At 39.5% G+C, this 26,870-nt stretch overlaps 1 protein-coding gene across 2 annotated transcripts in view; it reads right to left on the reverse strand.

Annotated features, from left to right (window-relative positions):
• The window catches only part of FXR1 (FMR1 autosomal homolog 1), a 38,094-nt gene extending 23,675 nt beyond the window's left edge, over positions 1-14,419 (reverse strand). For both annotated transcript variants that reach the window (XM_057400445.1, XM_057400444.1), the window contains exons 1-2: positions 14,339-14,419; positions 3,996-4,048 (exon numbers count right to left, since the gene is read on the reverse strand). In XM_057400445.1, coding sequence (XP_057256428.1) covers positions 3,996-4,048; positions 14,339-14,389 — 104 coding nt within the window. In that variant the 5' untranslated portion in view covers positions 14,390-14,419. The remainder of the gene's footprint in view (positions 1-3,995; positions 4,049-14,338) is intronic.
• Positions 14,420-26,870: the final 12,451 nt, after the last annotated feature.

Below are 26,870 nucleotides of genomic sequence, written 5' to 3' on the forward strand. Positions count from 1 at the left end.
GTGTCTTTCCTCATACGCAAGCTTTACACACAAAAGAACAATTCTGTCAACAAAAATAATATCTGGGAAGTTATTTACTGACAATATTTTTAAATTAACTGAAAACTCTTGACTGGGTTCACTAAATGGCTTTCATAAAACCTCAGTAAAAAGACTGTTAGATGATGCATTTACATGTCTACTGTTCAAATCTTAACGCCTTTATACAGACTTAAGCTTACCTTTGCAGGGCAAATGGGTTCATCCAGTTTACCCAGGTCATAAAGGTATCTTTGCACAGGATTCATCCAATTCTTCACCTCAATATTTCAACTGCTTACCATGAATGTTTTAAGTGCATCATGGAAATCTGACTCTGATTGTTAACAAAATTTTGCATTTCTACCCACAAACTCGTATTTTTTGTATTGAGGCATCTGGCATCCCGATGCAGTTAAAAATTTATCTTTATAGCTGCTTATCAGTAGCAATTATTACTAGGCATATAAAACTTATACTTTACCTACCTGCACCTAAAGGCTATTTCTTTTATTGTAGCTAGCTCTACAAAGCCTTTTACTTGTAGAAAGGTGTATTTTAGGCACATTTTACAAAGACTACTGGAGCAATCCATACCCTCTGTGGTCTCCTGTAAATCCTTTTCCTTCTATTCTGTAAATGTCACAGGACACCATCAGCTGTTCCTCACTTCTTAAGTCAGAAACCCATCAAAGACTCTACACAGGTTAAAATAAAACCAGGGGAAAAAACACCCCTCAAAGAAACATACTAATTTAGAGCATCTGAGGGACTTTAACAATTATCTATTAAAACATTTTGATGTCCACCATTTATGCCCACTTTGAAGTTCTCATCAGGTACAGACAGCATCCAGAACCAACTTGAAATAAGGATTACTGCAAGTAATTGGTCTTGCTTACCCCCAATACATGCAGACACAGCAGCATACATTAGTGGAATAAGTCTCAGCATTAAGAGCAAAGGGTGTTTCTCTACGAGACGGATACATTTGTGTTCCCTCTGAGAAGACAGCTTATGCTCAAGTACCTCACTTAATAAAAACATGAGGTATCCATATAGCTTTGCTCTAGCCATCATTATACACTATTTTTCTTTTAGCTATAGTGCAACTTAGAAAAACAAGAAAAAAACATGAAGATTACGGATAGCTTTTGTTGAAGTTGGAAGGTATTTTGACCATAAAATGTTATTTAAATCTCATTCTATTTCTCAGAAATGGTGAATGAGGCTGGCAAAAACCACTTGCAATTCAGTTGCCGTTGTTGCAACAGTAATGGTCAAGCCTCAGGGTTTGGCCCTTTCTTTCCCCCTTCCTGCATTTGTGAAGTTATTACACTCATAGATGCAAATGCAAATAGCAAGACTTGACAAAATGCATTTCTTCAATTATTCAATTATATTTACATAACTGAAGTTATGTAAAACTTCAGTTTAGAAACAGCATAATAATCATAACTGAATAACAGGATCAAAAATGTTGCAACTTCAAATGAGCCTTGAGAAGTCAGAGCCTTCTCTCTTGAGAATTTCAACTGTGGCTTGTAGTTAAAGATGGTGCAAATGGGAGTGTAAATAAAGTTATGAACTGCCCACAATGAGATTGAAAACACTTTGTACCTTCAATAAAATCTGCTTGAAGTTGCAGTAGGCTGAATTTGGTTCCATCTCTAATCATCTAAAGGAACTGCATCCACTACAAGTAGATGAATAATGACTTACCCCTATCAGCTGCAAGATGTTTTGGTATTTTTTAATAAAATAGTGGAAAAGTGGACAAAAGGCTCAGTTCTCCAAATATGAGGACCCACAGTTTTGATGTCAAAAAAGACCAAAACTGGAGTATCTCACTGCTGAAATGCAAAACAGGATGTTTTAAGAAATGACTCCTAACTGGCTACAAATTACCTACTAAGGGATCTGACAGAACTTACGCTTAATGGATTATCCCAAATATCTGGCATAAATTACACAAAAAGGGAGCTGCATGCTTCTTACAAGAGAGAAGTCTTTCTTCCAATATGGCTGCTTCAAATTCCCATGGGCCTATATGAAATTGCACCTGAAGATCCAATTTTCTGTTTTACACCGTAATAGAAGTTTCCAGCTCCTGAGGCTTCTGCACTCCTTCTCACCTGCTTACCTGCAAAAAACATCTCTTCAAAGAACCTCTGGGCAGATGTCCTTGATAAACTACAGCTATGGCCACAAAATCATCATTATCAGTCTGTGGCAGTACACCAACTTTGGCAACCTTACAATAATTGTAACTAAAGACTGGTTAATGAGAAGAAAATGCAAACTGATCATTTAGTCTGCCTTTAGCAGAGCTGATGTTTTAACTTGTTTAGTGCTGATCACTATCTAACAGAATGATACACTCAGGACACACCACTTTCACCAGCTTCAGTTCTACTAAAGCCTTAATGAATTTAACTTGGTAAACAATAATTTTTCAGACTTACATCACAGAATAATTTGACTAGAAACATATACACACTTCCTGGTAAGACATATTTTTGGTCAAAACACTATGTATATTGTAGCTCACTGTTTTTGGAACATGCCTGCTGACAGACTTTCTGTAAAACACATGGATACTAAACACTAGAAACATATGTGCCAACAGTAAGATCCCTGCTGTGAACCACAGGCACTTCTTTTAGCTTACTTGGTTTCTGATGTGAAAGTATATACTTTGAAGGCAAAGAGCTTTCTACCTTGAAGAAAAACAATATGAATTTGAATACAAAACTGAAGATATCTCTTCAGGCCGTGGATGGGATGAAAGACCCAATTTACTTTTTCTGTTTGTTGGGTTTTGGGGTGGGGGTATGAAAACCTAAGAGACAGTACTAACAAACTTCCATAATAACCTCAGTTAAGTGTTAGCACAGATTATGGTTGTCAACTCATTCTCTAACTGTTTTTCATTAAAGAAGGGCTAGAAAACACAGGTTAGAAAGAAACAAAGGCTGGATTTACAGGGTAAACCCTAGGATTACTTCCCCCCTCCTGGGACTTATTTTTATACATATATATACACACACACATACATACACCCCCTAGGATTATATATTCAGGATAATAAAACACTGTTTATAAACACACGCTCACATACTCCCTAGTATTACCTTTATTACCCAGCAATCTTTCTTGAAGAAGGGCTCAAAGACTAACCTACAGTTTGGCACTAGCAGAGTTTTGTAACAATTTCCACATCAAAAGCAGACACATTTTTAGGATCTCCACCTAGCAACTGGAAGGGAAACAGGAAAGAGGATGTAGCTCCCAAAATAATCTTCCAGGTAATCCATGAACACTCAACAACAGGTATTCATTTATACTTTACCAGCCCATGCATTATCTTTGGCTTGCCACTACAAGTTCCTAGTAGGACTGCTGTGATTATGTATTAAATGAAGAGGGCCTCATGGATAATTCTTTCCCCAGATTTGCACTCATTTCCCACCAAAAAAAAAAAAAAAAAAAAATCTGATCTTCACACTAGATATGCACATTTCAGTTAAAAAAAAAAAAAGCAATCACTGTCAGGATGCTTCTGCTTCTCTCTGGTTGAGAACACTGATCAGTATTCCTCAGATCAGACATGTAGAGAACTGTTCATTTAACAGAAGTATTTTGGTACGTTGCTTTAGTTTAGTATGTTTTTCTGCTTTAGTATAAGAGTAGCAGGTCTCTGCCACCTGACTATTATTTTAATTAAATTTCGCCATCACATATACAGGCATCAGTAATAATACCAGAAAATGTAAAGGATTAAGTAACTGATGAGCTGAATTCTTAGACAGTGATTCCAGAAGAGACTGTGAGCTGTAATAGTGAATAGTGAGTCCATACAACTGTACCTGTCTTATGAAATCTACTTCCTGTTGATGTCAAGACCAAAAAAAACCATCAAAACCAGAAACTCAAAATAAAAACCTAACACTAAAATGATTTTTCTTTATACTTACTTGTTTTCAAATACCACTGTGAGCGAGTCCTCATGAACATCTTTGATAAATCCCTAAAACAAAAAAAAGTTTTGTTGTAAGAATGCATGCACATTTAAGACAAGGCAGCAATTTCAATACAGCCTGAAAATAAGCCAAACAGCAGACCACCATTAATGCTATGGTTCCAATCCAGCAAAGTTCCAAGGCACAAAGCCACTGTTCACATAAGGATGCCAATATTCTTAGTTGGCTATTCGAAGAAATACACAGGGATGCCGTGCATTTCTTAGTGCACAGGGATTTTTTCAATGACTGCTCAAATCAAGCCAGTCAGAATCACTATCAGAAGTCATAATTTTATCTACAGGTGTGCACAACTGTTTTATAGGAACAAAATGAGATCTAGGCCTAGGGCCATTAGTACAACTCACCATACAATGTGAAATAGCTATGCATAGCACTACTTGTTTTATAGGTGTTCTTGACACAAAACTTAATCCCAAAAAACTCTGGTTCCTTTACAACAGTGTGACAGCAACTCTGGGTAAAATATGGCAATAGAGGCTGCCACAGAGCCAATTATGGTATCTGAAGTATCAAACTGCATGAGGACAAATACCTGTAGGACCTCACAGGAAAACAAGGAGAATACAGTATTTCACGAGTTTTTTTGTGTCACATTATTAGGATCTCAGGAACAATTGATGGGAAATCTCTTGAAAAAGAAAGGTCTTCTTTGGGGGCTCTGCTTGGTGTCAAAACACTAAGGACAAATAACCTAACAGATACAGTTGTACTTAAGTGCCAATATAGAAATTAACTTCCTGCATCACTTGGTTAAGGAAGGCAAGCATGTTGCAAAAAAAAAAAAAAAAAAGCAGATAAAGACATGAAAGACCTTTCAAACTACTCCCTCCTGTTTTTGCTACTGCCTGGTCTTTGCCCAAGCAGAAGTCAAGGAAGACCCTGCAGTTTTAAGGGAGTAAGAGAGTTGCATAGATATGTTAAGAGAAGTTGCAAGAAATCGGCTGAATGGTTTATATCTACTTAAGCTGCCAGCTGAGGAGGACAAAGAATGCATCTACTGTGCAAGGAGCAGCCAGCCCACAGAGGTATCGTATGTCAACTCAGAGAGAGAGAAACTTTGACACAAGAGATCCCTCAATGTAACTATGGTCAGTAAAGGACTCCATATTGATGGCAGGTTGCAAAAGGCCTATATAAACAAACCTTTCTACCTCAACTCGTACTCTGGAAATGCTGTGAAAGCATTTGCTCAAACCCCACTTTTCTTGTCCCTGAGGTTCACTGAAAGCCATCTGCCAGCAACACAGAAGACTGGAGAACAGAAGGCTGCGTGGAGTCTTCATAGCAGCCTTCCAGTATCTGAAGGGGTGCCACAGGGGTGCTGGGGAGGGACTATTCATTAGGGACTGCAGTGATAGGACAAGGGGTAACGGGTGAAAACTTAAAACAGGGGAAGTTTAGATTGGATATAAGGAAGAAATTCTTTCCTGTTAGGGTGGTGAGGCACTGGAATGGGTTGCCCAAGGAAGTTGTGAACGCTCCATCCCTGGCGAGGCCAGGCTGGACAGAGCCTTGGGTGACACGGTCTAATGGAAGGTGTCCCTGCCCATGCCAGGGGGGTTGGAACTAGATGATCTTAAGGTCCTTTCCAACCCTAACTATTCTATGATTCTATGGTTCAAGCAGAAAGCATACTGGCAACCCTGAACAAAGCGGGTCACAGCAAATCTCTTTCTTCGAAAGGTAAACAACTGAAACAGCAATAAAATACACCTGTCATCAGGAACTTTTCAATTTCAAGGAAGTTTCTGGACAGGAATACTGAAGTTACCTGTAGTACTTACTTACAAAATGCTGCTGCCTGAAGTGTGTGCTAGCTATCAGTGATAAAACAGAACTCTTACTAAATTTAGGATACTAATGTCCTCTTTAAACACGCTCCAACATGGGGATGAATTAACATGGCATAAAGTGCAGATAATAAGAGTTGCTCTACTAAAATTCATTCAAACTCTGTCCAGGGACAAAACACCCAAGTCACAGCACTGTGCAACAAGTTCACGCAGTACAACATTCCACCAAATGACAACTTACCAACAGAAAGCAGTATTTACAGAAGGAGACCTAACTACTTACTATGGACAACCATTTATCTGCATTCCAAGAGTCTGTGAGTCAGTATTAGTCTTTGCCTCTTTATGCTGCTTTATTTCATCACTGAACTCTACCTCTTATTTACGTTATTATACGCTCCCACAGTCCTCAACAACACGCCAGGGGGCAGAATACGTATTTCATTTCTAAGGTCAGCCTACAGTAGCTAAAAACTTCTGCAGATCTGAACTGTTATCTTTGTTAAAAAAAACAGAACTTCAGAATCAAGAGATATTCAAAATAGGGTACCATAAACCATCTGAAAAACATTCAGAACATAATGCTCTGCAGAGTTTAGAAAATCCTGAATACATTGAGTAGCTGCCAGTTTCATTAGTAAGACAAAAAAAAAGTGGAAAAACAGAATCCCAACCACAGACTTTCCAAGATTTCAGACAACTGATCCACTACTAAAAAAGTCACGTTTTCAGTGTAATGGTACAAACAGGTTAAGTATTTACAACTGATTGCAAGCTAACTTCCTGCTGAAGAGTGGGAAAGCTTAAATGGAACACTAATGCAGAGATATGACTAGCAGCAGACTAACAGCAGACACTGCACATCATCAGCTGCACAAACAGAAACACTGAACACTTTTTAATAAAATTGAAAGCACAAATTCTGATAGCCTGTACATTTTAAACTACCATGTGGGTTTCGGGAACTGCTTCACACAAGAAGTCTTTCAGCATGCGTGCTGCTCTTCCCATATGAGAACATAATGCAGACGTATGGCTGGCAGACCTGTATGCAGTAACTTGCTTGAAATTATCTGAATAGTGTTTTCAACTAGCATTCTCAAACTCTCTCACTCCACAGTATTTATGTATGAAAAACACTCCAGTGTTTATGAGGTATGCACTCAGGGTCACAAATGGACATATGTAAAGCATTAAATAAAATTACATAAATCAAATAATTATACTGTTGTAAGCCCTGAAAAAAGTCTGATCACATTCTAATTGTACAAAGAAAAGACTAATAGTGAAGGAGTAACATAAAGTAAAAAATCCCAAGTATAATTCTTCCTTTTATCACCGATTCTTACGCACAGCTGTAGAGAAAATCTTATTTCCCGTAACTGAAGCACAGGAGTCTATAAAGTATTACAGATTATACAGTTCATTTGTAAGACAGCTAGAAATAAACAGAATTCAATATAAACTTTAAATAGTTTTATAAGAAACTGTTCATTATTGCCAAGAAATATGCCCAAAGTATAATCAAAACATCTGTCAAAAGTGAAAATTCCCTACATACTACTTCCCTACTTACAACCCTGACCTTTACTATACACATTATCATCTGTTACAACTCCGAGATAAAAAACAGAGAAATAGATGTCATACATGTCAGGATGAAATTTAGTGTAATTTTGAAAGTATTCCAAGAGCCTAGGAGTTGGGTTTTTGGTTTTTTTGCTTGTTTCGGTTTTGGGTTTTTTTTTTTTGTGGTTGGTGTTTTTGTTTTTTTGGGTTTGGTTTGTTTTGGGTTTTTTTTGAAGCCTTTACAAAACCCTGTGACATTAAGATATCTCGCAATACCAAGCAGACTTACAATATTTGTAACATCCCCTTAATATCCCAGTTTTCAGCTAGGAGTTTTGAAGGAGTTCTTTAACCGTGAGGCAACCTATATAAATAGGTTTGTACTCAAAGCTAGCCGTGTCTGATACTGTATCAAAACATTTTCTACTAAATTAAGCAATGATGCATCATCTTAACTTTTGCTCGAATGAACAAGGTACTCCATTACTGAAATTTATCAATGTTGCCTAAGATAGATAATGCAAATACCCAAGTTTGAAATAGTCTATGTTCCTTACACATCATTCCATATACCCTAAATTCCAAAGGGAGGTGACGAGGCAGAGCTAACAAACCACCGAACACATCATCAACACACTGGCATCAAAACCACAGTGATGAACTGTGTTACCAGGAAGCTAGCTTACACAAAACCTGTGTTTTCACTCATACAAAACTGTTGAGGGCATGAAGAGAAGAAAAACTGACATGACTTCACCTTGCCAGACCTCCAGCTTGGACTGTCCAGATATCAGTGTCAGTCATTTGGTTTATGCTGTGAGCTGGATCTCTGCAAGTCCATGTATGCCCTGCTTGCTGCAGCCAAGCTCATAAGGCAGACAAGACACTGCACTGTACTACAGGCTATTAATGTCATGCTGGCTCACAGACACTTTAGTTCAGACCTGTCTCTGCCACTCACTTGGCAGAAGCCAGGCTCCCAACACCAGCACCTGTAAAATGAGGGCTTATCTCTAGGACTCTTGCCCAGGTTTGGGATCAGAGATTTTGCAAACCTAACACAGGACCACACTGTTTTAAGTATGAACAAAAGGACAGGAAACTATGAATGGACCAAAATGACTACAGTTGAGACTTTATCTCGCTCTTTCCTTTTTACCTGGATTTTGCTTATGGATTTACGATCTGCTGATAACATAAACGGATCAAGACTTACTGACATGCCCTTACAGTGAACTGGATGTCTCTGTGCACAGAGAGACACAAACTTTTTTTCTCTCTAAATCCAGTTCAAGGCAAAGTCACAAAATCCATATAATAGGCAAAAGCAAACCAAGCTCCCTTTTCATCCTGCTTGCTTAAGTTTATCTGACCCCAAAGTAGGATGGCTGAGGCAAAAAAAATGAAATGTTATTTTAATGGCAAACATTCTTCCCATGATAGCTACTGAGTCACAAACACCTGCATGCTAAAAACTATATTAAGATCACCTTACCTACTACTAAGCAAATTTCAAACAGTAAATGCTTTGGCATCTGGTACGATGGACTGTTTCTGAATCAGTGATATAAAGGTCAAGAAACCCATATCCAATTACCAACCCTTTCACAAGTAAGGAAGATTAGTATTTTTAATTAACAGTCATATAAGTGCTTCATGTAACAACACATGAAATAATTATTGTTAAGGGATGTATCACATGCCGATTCCCCTAGGAAATAATAATAATAAAAAGCAAATACAGGCAACTTGTAAATAATTAAATTACTGGAAAAAAAGATGACTTCATAAAGTACTATTTTCATTACAAGTCATTAGCTGCACCTGCTTATACAAGGAATTGAAAAGAAAGCAGGTCTAGCTTGCCACAAAACATACTACAAGTATGTATCAGGTAACAAAGAAATCCTGAACTATTATATCAATTTTAACAACCACAGTTTAATTTATGACATTACTGCGTACTTCCACACACAGCTATAATTATAATTTGTAAATTCAAGGGTCCTTATGACAGACAGTTATGCAAGAGCTTCAGTGCTGAATCCCCTGGTTTAGGCTTAGTCATGAAAGCCTAAATGACTCACATTACTTATACTGCTTTCTTCATATACATATTCCCAAAGGGCAAAACTTCTGAAAGACACCCTTCACTGATGATGTACATCAGCAGTCAATTATTGCAGCCTGTGGCATCTCCCTTTTATCAGCTAAAAGGGGCAAGTAAACGGCTTATCAACAGTAGTAATAACTACGCATACTTTCTGCACTAGTCTATACAACTTTCAAGAGATCAGGCACAATTCTAAAACATCTGAAATCTCTCACCATTAGGTCTAGATATAATAAATAAGTGCTGAACATTGTAAGAGATATCTTTGAAGAAAATTAAAGAAAAAAAAAAGGCAAGAAAAAAGAAAAAAGTCATTCCAGCTACCACGTTTCCTGGTGCAGTAACTGGGTCCAAACAGCTGTGTAAGCTACACTCTTAATGACAGTTTCCCACCTTAATAACCACCAACTAAAAAACATTCAGGAGAATTCAGTGTTGTTTTCAGAGTCACTAATGAAAACACGTAAGAAAAATTGGAACACTATTATATTTTCGTAGTGATGCACAAACTTTTTCTTACACCAAATAGCTCATCATGTTTTGACACTGTACACATGGAGAAATGCTGTGTGCTGCTCTTTCATCATTCCTCCCTTAGCAATATTTTGGCTAGTCTCTACCTTGAGACTGATGCCAACTCCTACTACCAGCACTTCAGTTAGTCCTGTTATCAGGACTGCACTTCTTGAAAGAGGAACATACCAAGAAGGAAACACTTCAGAACCTGTGAACTGAAATACTCACATTTTTATCTATTTTATGCTCCGACATAATCTACACAACTACAATTCTAGAACAGAGAGAACGCAAGTGCACGCAACACACAAGTCAAGTTTTCAGCACCTCTGAGCCCCTACAATGAAAAACACACTGGATTTTTCAGAGGACATTATATGGTGTTCAATGTATGTACCTTGGTATCATTTTATTGTAAGGCCCAACCTGCTTCATGTAAGCTGACATCTGAACTCATGAATAATGTGCAGAACAGGGCTCTAATCTGCATACAAGTGGGCATATGCAGGCTGAGATACTGGACAGAACAGACATGTTCATCTTATTCTTGCCCAGAGCTGCACAGACAACCTTCACATCTGGCAGGACCAGAGGCAATGGGCACAAACTGAAACACAGGAGGTCCTGTATGAACTTGCCTAGAGCTGCAGATGCCCTTCACAACTGGTAGGACCAGAAGCAATGGACACAAATATACAGGAGATCCTGTATGAATGTCAGGAAACACTATTTATTTATTTTTACCAAGAGGGTGACTGAGCACAGGCTGTCCAGGGAGGCTGTAGTCTCCATCCTCAGATACTCAAAAGCCATCTGGGCATGGTCCCGGGCAACCGGTTCTAGGTGGCCCTGCTTGAGTAGGAGTGTGGACAGGATGACCTTCCACAGTCTCTGCCAACCTCAACCATCTGTGATTCTGTGAATTACTTAATGATCTTAATGGCACAGATAACCCTCATCCTGAAAACACTGCAGTCATGCCAAGATAAGGCTGGGAGTATTCAACTTTCACTTTCCCCAACCCACTTAGACGCCAAACAAATCCAGATATTTTTAGCCATTTCACGTTAAGAAGAAATAGTAATTTAAAAAAATAAAATCCTAAAGATAAAAAAAATAAACCTGCAATCTAGCACTCACCTAGAAAAAAATCAACCATTCTGCCCTCAGGAAGTCCTAACCACGCTTTTAATATATACAAATCCTTAACTGCTAGGGTTCATCAACCCTGTCCATTCTCCTCCCTGTTCCACAACACAAACCTCACCTTTCTTTTTTTTTCAAAAGACCATAACCACTCTGAACCACATCAGTGCCATCTGTTCCCTAAAGGCAGTGGGTGCTTAACATGATATATGCAAAGTCTTCTGAGCTGCAGGGAGTGGCTAAACACAGGCTCTCCTGTATACTCATTGCAAACCTGAGATAAAATACAAGGTAAATGCTGTCCTGTTCTCTGGATTATATTCCTTAAAAAAAAACAAAAACAAAACACACAAGCCCCAGAACAAACAATGATGCAAAACCCAAACAAACATCCCCCCCCCCCCCCCAAAAACAAATTAAAAAAAAACCACAACAAAACAACAAAACAACCAACCCTTAAACTGGTTTGGAGATTTATAAATAAAGGGTTAAATTTAGATCATAATATTTTTTGTACAGGACAGAACATAAAAAGGTTAACTTGGGGTGTCTGCCACAACAACAGTTACTGTCTGCCAGTTTATGCATCATGAAAAATGTAGACTTTTCATGTGTTCTAATAAAGAACATAATTTTTCTTACTAATTTATAACAACTACCTTTTATACATATAAATACACATACAAAGAATTCCCTGTTAAAACTGAATTTTACTAAAATGAAGAATTATTATAGGAACAAGAGAACCTATAACGAACCTAATTTATGATGGTCCTATCTCTAATAACTGAAGACCCCACTATAATGTTCCAACAGATTTAATAAATACACTTATTCTACCACAGCTAAATTGCAGATCATATTAATAAGTCATTAAAAAAAATCTGACATGTAATTGTTTACACAATTATCTGGGGTTTATCTCTGTTGGCATAGCAGGATCCTTCTCATCTCATTTACTGGGAGGTATCCTGTGCTAATGAATCTGAATGCAGGCTGTTCTGAGGACAAACCTCAAATTTCATCCTATCATACAAATTCTGCTTTTCAGAAAGCTTCTGCCACCTTCTTTCTATACAGTGACACGGGGCTTAGACAAGATGAACCAAATCCCGTTATCTTACAAATGCTATTATCAATGCAATGCTATCAGTGTCCAAAATAGGGTACTTTCTAAATAAGACTGACACACATCCCTCCTTTACCTCAGAAACTTTAAACAGAAAGTTATTAGTGGTGTCATGTAGTTCCAAAATGTGCATATATCCTCTGCCTACCTCAACTGTGAGACTCACAAAATGGTGTCACTCATTGTATGTAGCTCACAAGAATACCCTTCTGAAACTGTGTTTGGTTTATTATGTTCTCATTTGTTGGGGGGCTCTGTGGGTTTTCCCTGCCCCTTCACATTAACAGTGGATCACTGAGTTGGGGCTTTGGTCACTATGGGCCCGATCACGATAAACTCACTTTATTCCCCAGGAAGATGCCATCACTGGACTTACACCCCATTTCATTGATTTGAAAGCCATTAATGCCACCTCGAAGTAAAATTTTTGCTTTTCTTAGTCACTGGTCACAGGGCTAAAGCCACGTGATAGTCTTGATCAAAGCCTGACAATTTTCATTCACTTTGACGGAGACACCATCATTGCAGATTTTAAGTCTGGCTTATTGTAATAAATCCCCTGCACAGATCCCTGCAGTCCAAGAATTCAGTACATCTTCTGAAAATCCCATAGTCTCATGCTCCTCTTAAGCAGAAGAGGCAAACAATGCACGGTTTATAAAGTTATCCAAAATCGCAAGGTAAAAAATGGAAAGCTAGGAAGAGTGTCTCCAAAATCTGGGCTTTCTAATGGGCAGGCAAAAGGAAAAAAAAAAAAAGTTCTGTTTGGAGTATCCCAGTCTAAATATGAAAGATTCTGACATTGGTTTCTGTGTATTTCAAGTCCAATTAAAAATGCACCCAATTTACAAAATATAAAATCTACTGATTTTGGTAAAAACTTAAGAGGTTTACCTCTTAAGGGGATATAGCTTACCCCATTACATTCTTTCCTCATAACAGGATCTCCTATTGGTCTCTTTTAATAGACAGCCAGTTGAAAGAACTAACTCCTGAAGTCAGCTGGTTACAATCCCTTAAACACCAACTGCCTTTACATACTGTACAATTACCACAGCCAAATCCACAGCTGCACACAGAAAATTCAGGCAGAAAATGAGGGGAGAAAAAAAAAAAAAAAAAAAAGGACGCCCTATCCCACCCCCCCAGCATAATGCTGCATGTGCAATAGCAGACTGTGTAAGTGGTTAGGCACAATACCTAGAGAGAGTCCTCAGATTAATACTCTCAGATCATAGCTACTCTGCATGCTCACAATACTGTCTGGAATCAGCCCTCCTGGAAAGGAAGACAGAAGGCTATTGCCATAAAAAGAGCTAGGATTCTTAAATATCTGAAGCCAGGCTTAGGGCAAAATGACTGACGGGCAACAGCTGAGAGTATATTGCATTGATCCTGTAACATCCTGACATTCCAGGGAGGGTGATGGCGAAGGAAGCTTTCCGATGACATAAATAAACTGGAAATCTTTAAGATTTAAAATATTTTAGAATTATTATTATTATCGGCTCAGTTCAGCTCATCCCACCCAGAGCCCGTACTTCGTCCAAAAATACCCTCCCCACGCCCACCCGCACTTTCCAAAATGAAGTCTAAGCGAATCCCGGTGCCGTGCATCTGCTCTCCCCCGGCCTACCCAGCGCTCTCCCTCTCCGACACACGAACCTCCCCTGAGAGGAGCACTTATCAGCCCTCCTAGTCCCCACCTTCCCCAACCACCGCCGCCCCTCTCCATCCCCGCCGCCCCTCGGCCCCCTCCCCTCACGCCCAACCCCCCCCCCCCCCCCCCCCGCTCCTCTTCCGGAGCCCCCTCCCCTACCGCCTGCACCAAACCCAGATACCGTCCCCCAACGCCCTTCCCCCCTCACCTTCCCCTCCTCCGCGGCCGGGCGCAGGGGCCTCCCCCCCGGCCGCTGCCGGCCACCCGCCTGCGGCCAGGTGCTGCGGCCGCCCCCCGCGCTACCCGAACCGCACCGGGCCCGCCGCCACACCCTCCCCAAGCCGATACCTTGTAGAAGGCCCCGTTAGAGCCGCGCACTTCCACCGTCAGCTCCTCCATGTTCAGAGCGCAAAGGACGCCGGGACGTGCTTCTAGCTTACTGCAGGCGAAGCGGGGCGTTCCCTGCGGGTAGTGCTGCCGGTCGCCGCCGCCTCCCCCTGCCGCGGCCGGTGGCAGTGGGAGCTGCCGGCTGTCGCTGGCACTCCGCTGGTGGCCGGCTCGGTGGCTGAGGGGGATAGTTCGCCCGCACTGAGGAGCAGGTGGTCCGGTAGTCTCGTCCAGGCCCCTCGGGAGGCACCAGTTTGTGCTAATGGAGGAAGTAGCGGCGCTGGCGCTGCAGGCCGTAGCGCTGCAGGGAAAACGCAGTGGTTTTTTTGTTTTGTCTTTGTGATTGCTTTGTGTTGTTTTTTTTTTTTAAATTATTCAAAAGACCGTGCCTTAGGAGACACCTTCCGTTCCCGAACTGCCTCAGGCGGCCTGGCGCGTCGCCCGGTACAATGAAGATGGTGCCTGTCATTCACCCGTGCACCCTGTTTTCATGTTGGCGTTACTCTGCTGCCTTTGTCCCTCCTGTGCTCCGGCCTGCCTTGTGGGGCGGGAGCTCCCCCTTTCCGCGCTCGATCACACACCAGCTGCTCCTCACGGGCCCGGCGCAGTGGCGAATCCCTCATCTGGAGACTGCTCGCTCTTCCTTCATGGACTGCTGCAAAGAAGAAAAGGCAAAACCTCATAGAATGACTTTGCTATTCGATGACCCTCACAACACAGCAGTTCCCGGTTTTGCTATGAGGTCAATGTTCACATAAGCTTAGTCATGCAGAGCTTGATGAAAGGCCTGTATCTTTGCCAAGTTGCATATATATGCATTTTTTTTTAGTAGCATCAAATATCAATAACAGTACTTTCAAATGCCCTTTTTACTGATCTTTCCTATTAGACGTCAGCCTCAAATGAAGAGGGGTACATCATTTTATTTTACCCATCAAATGTTCTCATTTTTAAGTTTTTCCATGCTAATCCCCCATTGCAGCTTTTTTCTGCCAGTATTAGCCATGTCTGTCAGAGGGATTTCGAATAATGCAAGCCTAAAAGTTTTGGGAAAGCTGGATACTGAGCAAATGTGTCACAGCTGAGGGAAAGATGGGTTCAACATTGTCGGGCTCGCTTGCATGCTGCTGGCTAACCCCCGCGTGTCAGATGGCAAGCAAGCAACTCTTCGACCATTTATACGCTGTGCTCGTATTATCCAATGAATAATGTGAGGGTGTCGGGGTGAGCTTGGAGGGTTCTTTTGGGGAAGAACTGCAGGCAGTACATGGAGCTGAAGTTACAGGCTTTGTGGACAGTAGAGCCTTGTGCCAATGTGCTGAAGCATGAAGGGAAATGAGAAACAAATTAATTGGGGAAAAAAAACTAATAGGCCCTGCTTGTTCCAAAGAACACCATGTTTTTCCACTCTATAACTCATGGTTTTGTTTGGCTGTGAGGTGGCGTTTATAAAAAAAAGCGATTATGTGATCTACTGTTTTCCTATGCTTTGCGAATGAATATTCTCATTCTTGCATAGTATTTATTCCACAGGAATGTTGGAGGGTATCATTTATTGTATATATTGTTTAAACCTTTAGAAATGACCCACAATTTATTCTTTTAATGGTGCCTAGGCCGTGTATAAGTAAGAGAGCCCTTATTGCAGAATGGTAGATTCCCCCTTTCCTATTGGCTCAGAGCTTTCCAAGATAAAATATGAAACCTGACAATATGAAGCAGACAGTCGTACTACAAAAAAATCTATGCCAAAAAATTTTCATTGCCTCAAGATGGAATAGTCATAGGGTCATTTATTCAGCTTCCAAGACACAGACTGTCAATATCAACTGGTAAAAAGGGGTGTTCAGGTGTTTTTTTTTAAAAAAAGAAAACACACACAAAAAGAACCACAAAACCAAGCTGTGTACGAGTTGTTGTCACCAGTGGTAAAACCAGAACACATTAACAAGATGACTTCAGAACTGTGTGAAGTGACTGGGTGTCCACATCTGCAAAATGGGGCACAGCTCTGGTTAGTAATGATAACGAGAACTGGCTTGAGCCAACACAATCTGCATCTGAATTTGCCTGATAAAATTTGTTTTTCTGGAAGTGTGCACATGATAGTAGTTAAAAGGGCAGGGTTGTTTACAGATTAATACTAAGGCAGATTGCTATAGCTAGGTGAAAACAGGTAGAAGAGGGTTATTATTAGGTTGGGGGCCATAATTGTAGCACACCTGTGAGACTGGTGAGGATGAATCTGTTTTATATTTCACTTAATGTAAAATTAGAAGTAACTACTAAATTTAACTAAGTATTTACCGAGATAAGAAATGGGAGGTTCCTTTCTCTACTCAGCTTCAGGAACTCAGAAGTCTTCCTCTGATAGTAGCTAGTTACAACTTCTTTCACAAGACTGCGTAAGGTGGTTATTTTCTAGTTTTTATTTGCAACACCCACAGTGAAACTGCCACCTACATTTCATAGAGCAGTTCTGGTCAGGGAGATACTATGAGTAAGTCTAGTTGAACCAGTCTCTGTCCTCTTGAAACTGTTCAGCAGTGCAGGAGGAGAGCAAGCTTCATCATGCCAGAAAGACAGTAAGCAAGAAATAGTAGGATTCTGTATCCTTGGGGGTCATTGTTTGGAATGAGCAGGAAAAGGGTTTGCTTATTCAAGTGAGCAAAAAGGGTAAAGGTTTAAAACACTGGACGATTAGGATTGTTGTCTTCAAATACAACAAGGCACACAGAAAGGATAATTACCAATGAGAAACTAAGGCTAGAAAAGACAGAAAACAGGAGTAGCAGAAAGATATATAATAGCAAATATTAATATTTGCTATACAAAGATATATAATTTGCTATATAAATATAATTGGCTATAAAAATATGCAATATAAATATAAAAATTACATGCTATATAAATAAATATATTTTGCTTTAAAAAGTTATATAATAGCATATATATATAATAGCAAAAATACCTATACCAAATAGGTATAGGCTGACCATTAATAAATTTAGTCTTGAAATGGAAGGTCGAGGAAGCATTGGGAGCGGCCTTTCAAAATTAAATAATGATAGTTAATAAAGCCTGCATACTTTTAGGATGAAAAAAGCATTTATGATGGTGATACATCATGAGCAATATAAACCATATTTTGAAGTAGGAGACTTTGAAAGTATTGATTCCAACAAATAAACAATCAAACCCCACCCCTGTCCTTCCAGATGCCATTGTCTAAAATTCAGGAAGTATGTGGACAAACTGGAGAGGGTTCAGGAGAAAGCCACAAACACAGGGATTGAAAATGTAGCTTACAGTGAAGCAATATCATAGCAGAGTTTTAATATTTTGCAAGAATGATTTTTGGCCACAATTTGCAAGTACCAAGTTAAGAGAAAAAATACAAATGTCTCTAGATTCATATCACCTGCAGTTTTTAAATTAAGATTCGATATTCCTTGGTTCATGCAAAAATGAATTAATGGAAATATTATCTTATCATCTGTGTAACTGTAGATCAGTATGGAGTTGTCCTACTGGGACCTTCTGACATCAGACTCTCTTAATATTCATCTTATCCACAAACACACAAATTTTAGCCGTTTTCAGGGACTTGAGCAGGAGCGAGACAACTACAGAATCAACAGCGTAACTCCTCAAAATAGCAATGAATGATGAAGCTGTGCAAAAATTGATAGCCCTCTTAAACTGCTGATAGGCTGAGAGCTTTTTCTGGGGAGGGAGGGGGGGAGGAAAAAAAACAATGTAGTTTTAAACTAATCAGTCACCTGCCAGGTAACTCAGTATTTTTGCTGATACCAAACCAAGGAGTATCACTGTGTTTTACTGAACATATTGCCTACCCTTCAGAAAAATAACACACACCCCCCCCAGAAGCATACTTCCTTAGCACATTTGGTAAAAAATAATTAGTCAAAAATCAAGGCCAGTTAAATTAAAACTTGTGCATTTACTCACAAACGCAGAGTATGATAACCTGGGTCTTTCATTCCATTCAGCAAAGGGAAATGCTGACACTTAGCAACTTGTGCCGTAAAAAAGAAAATAATAAAAATTAATCTAGCTTCACCTTTAAGTGAGTAAAAACATCTTCTGTTCAGTTGCTCATTCTGAAAATTTGGCAGGAGCCTCATAGCTATGAGATATCCATCCAGACACTTCCAGCCTTAGCAGAAGCTTCAGCAACTGGCAGCACTTACACCCTCTCTCTATTACTGCGGATCCTTAATCCTCAGTTCAGACAAGCAACACAATGAATATTAGAATGATATTACTAGATAAGTTCATACTGGCCTCATGTCTTACCAAATGGTGAAACTACATTACAATTCAGGAAAAGTCATGAATAATCGGTTTGAAAAAGTACATGCTTCTGAGTGTGGGGGGTTTACTCATTTACGTGTATGTTTTCTTTGCTCCACATGTACTTGGGTAGAGGAAGGAAGTTTGTGAGACTTAGCAGTTCAAATAGACTTGTGCAAGTAGAGCAAAGGACCTAATAGTTCGTAGCACAACACTGGTGTTAAGGCATATGGTCTTAATAGAGATTGTCCTCATGGGTTTCCACTGTATAAAGGGCCAATGGTTAATTGTTAAAATTGAAAGAAAACTCCAAAAGAAAAACCTGTGTTTTGTTTTATTTTGTTCTTCACTGTGATTTTTGCACTACTTGAATATTGAGCTGAAGAAGAATCTCTACCAATTTTCAGCAGCCTTTTACAAATGCATTCCTGACCTTTAAAAATGAATGAATATTTGTCTGGAGGTTAGCTGAACTGAGTGTGCCATACCCAGATACATGTGCATGCACTGTAAGCAGACACCACTTCCGAAAATAGGATCCACAAAAGGTGTTGCTAAGTGAGTGTATGTAAAAACATTTTTGTGCAGTGCAGCTTAAAACCTTCTGTCTGGTATAGAAATCAGAGAAAGAAAAAAATCACAAGTGTTCCTATTATTGTATATTAACCTTTGTAGTTATTTACACATTCCTTGAAAGGGAAAATATTTGGAGCTAGTTCATTTTTTTGTATTATGGCTGATAACACATTTAGTTTTGTGTCCAGAACTTAAAAGGTTTCACAGCTAGGGGGTTAAAAACCTGCTGTGTTTAGAAGGATAAAGTGTTAATAATCCACAATAGGTGTTTAATATTATATTCTATTTTCTGTTAATACAGATTAAAAAAGAAAGTCACTGAGCTAATTAAATTAAGGAAGACATCAACAACCAATATTAAAGGAAAATTCGGTTTGACTATAGTCTGTATTTATGCTGAAGTAATGGTAGAATCATAGAATAGTTAGGGTTGGAAAGGACCTTAAGAACATCTATTTCCAACCCCCCTGCCATGGGCAGGGACACCTCACACTAAACCATGGCACCCAAGGCTCTGTCCAGTCTGGCCTTGAACACTGCCAGGGATGGAGCATTCACATCTTCCCCGGGCAACCTATTCCAGTGCCTCACCACCCTTACAGTAAAGAACTTCCTCCTTATGTCCAGTCTAAACTTCCCCTGTTGAAGTTTTAACCTGTTACCCCTTGTCCTATCATTGCAGTCCCTAATAAATAGTCCATCCTCAGCATCCTTACAGGCCTCCTTCAGATACTGGAGGGCTGCTATGAGGTCTCCACACAGCCTTCTCTTCTCCAGGCTGAACAGCCCCAGCTTTCTCAGCCTGTCTTCATATGGGAGGTGCTCCAGTCCCCTCATGGCCCTTCTCTGGACTTGCTCCCACAGTTCCATGTCCTTTTTATGTTGAGGACACCAGAACTGCACACAATACTCCAGGTGAGGTCTCACAAGAGCGGAATAGAGGGGCACGATCCTTTGACCTGCTGGTCATGGTCCTTTTGATGCAGCCCAGGATACGGTTGGCTTTCTGGGCTGTGAGCGCACACTGCTGGCTCATGTTAAGTTTCTCGCCCACCAATACCCCCAAGTCCTTCTCCACAGAGCTGCTCTGAATCTCTTCTCTGCCCAACCTGTAGCTGTGCCTGGGATTGCTCCAACCCAGGTGTAGGACCTTGCACTTGGCATGGTTAAACTTCATAAGGTTGGCATCAGCCCACCTCACAAGCATGTTAGGGTCCCTCTGGATAGCATTCCTTCCCTCCAGCATATCAACCAAACCACACAGCTTGGTGTCATCGGCAAACCTGCTGAAGGCGCACTCAATCCCACTGTCCATGACAAAGATGTTGAACAAGACCGGTCCCAACACCGATCCCTGAGGGACACCACTCGTTACTGGTCTCCAGCTGGACATTGAGCCATTGACCACAACTCTTTGCATGCGGCCATCCAGCCAGTTCTTTATTCACCGAGTGGTCCATCTATCAAACTGATGTCTCCAATTTAGAGACAAGGTTGTGATATGGGACGGTGTCGAATGCTTTGCACAAGTCCAGGTAGATGACGCCAACTGCTCTACTCCTGTCCAGCAGTTCCGTAGCCCCATCATAGAAGACCACCAAATTGGTTAGACTGGTCAAATTAATGATGAGTAATATGATTCAGGTTTCATTTGTTCAAAGTCCACAAGATAATGTACATGGTCAGGAAAAGAAAAATATACATCCAGGCAAGAGACTACTGTGTGCAAACCATTTCACACTGAATGGCAATAAATGAACCCTATTTTTTAATGCTGGATGACCTGGCTTATGATTACTTGACTGGTGTTCCTCTTTCTCAGCAGCAGCACAGTAAAGTAAGCAAAATAAAAGTTTGATGTCATTCTAAAAGCAGAGAGAAGCACTAGGCAATGCCTGCTGTAAGTGCAATGTTCATTCTGGCACAATGCAAAGAAACTGCAAAATCATTTCACTGAAATTTTAATGAACTAAACTGAGAACACTGCTGTTTACTGGACTTTATGCAATGGTCTGAAGCTCATCCAGTCACAACACAACTTTTCATGGGGGTCGGTTGGGTTGGTAATTTTCATTATCACTTTGCATCTGCATCTTTTGAATTCATATGGATGCAGCTGACCAAAAATAACCTTGTGCTTGACTTAGTTCCAAGCCAGGAAGTGAAATGTGCTGAGCATCAGAGAGGAACCTGATAGTGTGAAGTCATGGTGAAGTTATGGTGTGGAAAGGCCTGTCATAGTACTAGCTTTAGATATCCAAGCCTAGAATTTATCATCTCCAAGAGTTATATCCTTCCTATTACTGTTGTCACACAAACTCAGATAGTGTCTTCTAAATACTTTTAATGGAAACCAGTAAAGAAGAGTATTTTTTCTCTATTGCTGAACCAGTTTTCATACTTGTTTGATCCTCAGAGGAGCTAGACCACCTTTGTTTTGACTTGACACCTGAGTCAACTTGTAGTGTGTCATGTAAAGAGATATCTGGATTTCTAGCGCTGAACTGGACCAGAGCGGGGTTTCAGGTAATGTAGATTTCTGTGATACAGATTACTAGCTATTTCTTGCAAACATTAAATGAAGCCATTTAATTGTTGGATCTGAGTGTTACTATGTAATTCTTAAAGTTGGAGCCTACTCTAAAAAGCATTGAAGTCCTGAGCATGATTGGTGAGAGACAGTGGACAGTGGGCAGGCATGTTGCTGTCATAAATACATGATCTCAGGCATAGGAATTTAGTGCCACAAAACATCAACAAAAAAAAAAGCACTTAAAGGTATATCTGAAATAGAACAGGGGTGTACATCAATCCACATGAAGAAATGCAATATGGAAGAGCAAGGGGGTAGGAAGATGTTAGCAATGCATCTGTGTGAAACTGTAAGTAAACAAAGTGAAGAGCTTATTTCTGATGCTATAGGATTACCTGATATAATCTAAAACACAGTATAGTTCATTTCAAGAAGAGATTGGTTGTCAGCTCAAGGTACTTTGCTGTCAAGAGTTTCAAAAGCAGGTCTCTGTCTTGCCACACTTTACTTTTTGAAGGCCCCAGTAAAGCAAAGTACTTAGGCAGCTATTTTATTTAGTATCTCAATGGAAGGGAATGACTTTAAATAGTTGGCTTAATCTGCGCTCTTCAAGAAAGGATAGAGTTGAGAAGAAAGTTTTCTGCTAATTTGTTGGCAGAACAGTAATGTAAAACATTCTGTATACGCATATTTTCAGGCTCCTCTGAAAAGTCCCACCAATATATATATATTTTATATATATATGGGGGTTTTGTGTATATGGCTCTTAGACAAATATATAAAGAAACTGCAGATAAATACAGTCTCAATGCCCTAGGGTCAAAGATAAGCATTTCACAGATGAAGTACAAAGAATATTTGTATATCAATGTTAGGATCTCAACATCAGTTGTTTTCCTCAAACGGATTGTATTCAACTTCATCAAAAAATCAGGGAACCTTTCCTATTACTTTAGTAATAGGCACTGTCTTTAAGAGATTAAATACTAAAAATAAGGGATTAAACATGCACATTGCGATGCTTGCAAGACAGCTAGTAATTGACAGCACATAAATATACACTACGTGAAGCCCTACTTTACCGTTCGATACAACGAGGAAGTATGGAACAGATAGCATTTTAGTGAAATGGTTTATCAAGAAGTTAAAATATTAAAAAGTTTTCTGTGGCGTTTGTGATTGCTCTTTCAACTGAGATGACCTTCCTCTGGTTCATGTGCACCAGTTGTATCACAAATGCCATTGAAGAGGGTGGGATAAAATCTGGACTTGCCTTTTTTTTTGTTCCATCTTTCTAAAATCACTGTTCCATTAATAGCATAGTATTTTCCCAGACTGCTTATCTGCTGAGATGAGAAAGGAAACGTACGAAGCTACTTTAGTGATAACGTGGACAGTTCTGATAAATACGACAAAACTGATCATCCTTTTGATCTAGTCAATGATATAATTGCACAAGTGTTCAGGACATCATGTCTTCGGCATAATGCTGCTTCCTTTTTTTCAGTTGTTTGATACCCTGATACAAAATGCTGTAGGCTGTCTGGCATATTAGACACTGCAGTTCCTGTTTTCACCAGTGATTCCTTGCCACAAGACATAATCTGAGCACTAAACCCAGGGTATTTTAACCTGCTGTTTTCTGCAACTTTATATGCTCAGTTGTTCTCTCCTGTCCCAGTGGAGTTAAGCCTCCAGCCTGGGACTTTTCCTGCTGGGCTGAGTCAGTACCTTGGAAAGGAGCTCCTCTGTTCACCATTTAAAATGCTGCTTTAGATAGTGGCAAAGAGGTGGCTAGTTGTCAGAAATGCAAATCATCATGGAAATTCAAATTCAAATCTGTTGCTGATTTGGAGCAGGAATTTAATCACAGTTCTTTTACTGTCTGAACTGTGTGAGCATGTCTGTACCACACAGTCAGCGTCTAGTCAAGATACTGGACTAAGCTCTGAATGAAGTAGTATTTCCGTGGGAAGCAGCATAGCCACACAACTTAGCGTTGCATTCACGCTAAGATACCCTGCCTTTCAGCAAGGTACTTAGCCTCTCTGGAATGCCAAAGCAGCATGAGCAAGGTATTTCCAATGCCCAAGGGAGCTTGTTCTGACATCTTTGTATGTTGGCACATGGTGAAGTATGGGGATAATTCCATCTTTTTCTGTTAAAGCTGTTTCATTTCCCAGGAGTGTTCACAAAGCTACAGAGCGTGTGATAATCATAGTTTAGATTTTGATCCAGCGAATCCTTGCATACTGGTAACAATCACAAATACAATGGCTTTTTCTGCATAAAATAAAAGCAGGCTTTTCCAAATAAGCTTGCAGGACTGGAAACTGAAAACAATCTCAAGTTCCACTTTATTTAACCATTTTGAAAAACCTTTAATTCATATGACACGTTTTAAGAATCGAACATTTTCATAACATGAAATTACATTTTATTTTAAATTAAAATGTTTTCTAAATGCATGACAGTAAAGGCTGATGCCTTAGCTACCCATGCTTGTTCCTCTGAGAAAATAAAAGACTCAAATACCCTACATTCCACACTCTAGAGCAATTTAGGTCTCCTTAGAGATCACAGTTTGAACTACAAATGCAATAAGGGCTGCATCCTGCTGTAACTGAAATCCTTCCTAAGTCTACTTCTGCTTTTCAATCTCTCTAATTTTTCATTAGATCAAGAGTCACACATTTTTGTTGGCAGTAAAGCAATTCCAATTTGAACTGCCTTCTGTCTTCAATAGGAATTTTCCCAAAGTGCAGAAATAAAAATGTAAAACTTTGCTATGTTTCATTACTTTCATTCTTTTGAACATTGCTTCTCTGAAAGCTCTGTGTGAAATTATTAGAAGACAGGTTTTGAAATGCTTGTGAAAGTAGATGCATATATGGGACTCAAAGGGCCTTATTTAAAAAAGAAATTTGCCAGTTACCGAGATCTCTGGTTGGTTGTGCCCATTCAAGGATACAGAATCCATCATTCGTATGATTATTTTTACATCTGAACTTTTTTTTATACTAGATAGACTTGAAACTTTCAGGGTCATTTGCCCAGCATGTAGTTGAATGTCCTGTGCTATAGATTCCAATTAGCAAGACCATGTTCAATGGTCCTACACCACCAATGCTGTCTAACTGCTTTCCACTTGGCTTTATATGTTTCTTCTTTGTTGCAGCTGCAACCAGGTCTATCTACCCTTTGATAGAAAAATTTCAATTACCCCAGGGAGAAGCTTTTAGCTTTATTAAGCATTGAAGTCTACACATTTGTTCTTCTGTTGAAGAGCAGTTCAAAAGGAGAGTTTCTGAGGAAGTAATCTGATAAATTAGGATAAATCTTGTGGACTTTCACTGCTAATGTTTTTCCTGTAATCGGAGCCTAAGAATCTGCCAACTCAATGCACTGTTAAGCATTTCTTTAACACTTTTAGTCCCTGACAGATGTTTCCTATGCTTTACAAGTAAATGGCTCTTCAGTGTTTTTTGAGACTGCTGTGCTCTCAGCATAAAATTGATGTCACAGAAGGCTGGATAGCTGTGCTCTAGCCTTGATAGATAGTCACAGAAAACTGTTCCCATCTGGTAGCTTTGTATTGGCCTCTGAGTAAACTAATGATTTCTTTTCTTAGATGATAGGTGTCAGCTCATCACCTCCTTGTTGCCAAAAGTAACCTTGGTTATCTAAGAAAAAGCAAGGACTGCATAGACCAGATCTCTAATCTGCCCTGACTCTGTTGTGACTGGCCTTGCAGGGGACTGGGGTGGCCAAGCAATGTGGAAGAAACCAAGCAATAGCACTGTTGTAAGTCACATCTCTTTGTAGAGAAAAAAAAAGGAGCTACTCTTCCTAATGCTGTCAGTCGTGTATTTTACTTAATTGGTGGGCTCATTTACACAAGTAAATAATGTTGTCATTTATGCTTTTTAATGTTTGAAAATTCCAGAGAAGTTTCATGTCACTGGTTTGAAATCAAATCTTTCATTATTGTCTCTATCTTGCAAATTAATTTATTGCTGTATTTGAAGTCCTAAATGCCTCTTGAGAGAGCTGAACATACAGTCTAACAATCTATCCATAAAGAGCAAACATGAGTTACATATTTAAAGAAGATAATCCTTCAGTTGTGTGGAAATCCTGTCACTCTTGCTTTTCAGTTTAAGCTTCATATGATAAAGCCTTTCTTTCATTTTTTGGAAAAGTTTTGGTTCTTCCTCACTCATCCCTGTTGTGTGGCACAGGAAGATGGCACATTAAATTGAGTCTGTGAAAACAGTGCACAAGTAAATGAAATTAATATTACCAAATTAGAAGAACACTAGAGTTCGTGGATGAAATATATTTTTCTAGGAATCCTCAAGAGAGAATGAGGAGAAAATAAGTAACCATAGACACAGTCCTCCAAACTTATAGTCCCACCTAAGTCTGAAGATGGGCATGCCTTATTTTTGAGCACTGTTGAGTAACAGCCACTATCAGTTTCACAGGTAGCAGAATTTACATAAGCAAATCTCATCTGGCTAAATACTGACCTATAAACATACATATTATAATCTGTTATTAACACACAAGATTATATTGTCGTAATAAATCAAAATATTACAACCATGGAGTTTGAATGCATTATAACTTGTCATTTCTGTGCATCCATCATAAGGCCAATATGCCACCTCCATCTCTCTTAAAACACACATACATCCTCTACCGTCCCTCTGGATTGAAGCATTTAGCTTTTTTCTCAGCAACTCAACTAACACTACTCCCACTAGAACCAAAACAAAACTGAAAACTAAGAAAGAAAGTCCCCTCTTTGCTCTATTTTAGGAAAACAGTGCAGTAAAAATATTAGGACAGAGAAAAAATAATTAAGATTACAGAAATTCTGTATCAAAGTCCACAGGACTCCTGTTGACATCAAAGATAATGAAATTACACATCATGCTTGATTTTCTACATATTCTTCACTGCAGAGTCCACTTCCTGTCAATGATTCTGCATGAAATTCAAGCAGTTTAAAAGCAAAGGATGTACTTCTCATACCACTGCATTTGAAAAAGCTGCAAACCC

This window comes from Pezoporus wallicus, unplaced genomic scaffold, assembly GCF_028554395.1.
Source record: "Pezoporus wallicus isolate ANWC-B61680 ecotype Strahan unplaced genomic scaffold, APGP_CSIRO_Pwel_v1 contig_6897, whole genome shotgun sequence".
Taxonomy (NCBI): Eukaryota; Metazoa; Chordata; class Aves; order Psittaciformes; family Psittacidae; genus Pezoporus; species Pezoporus wallicus.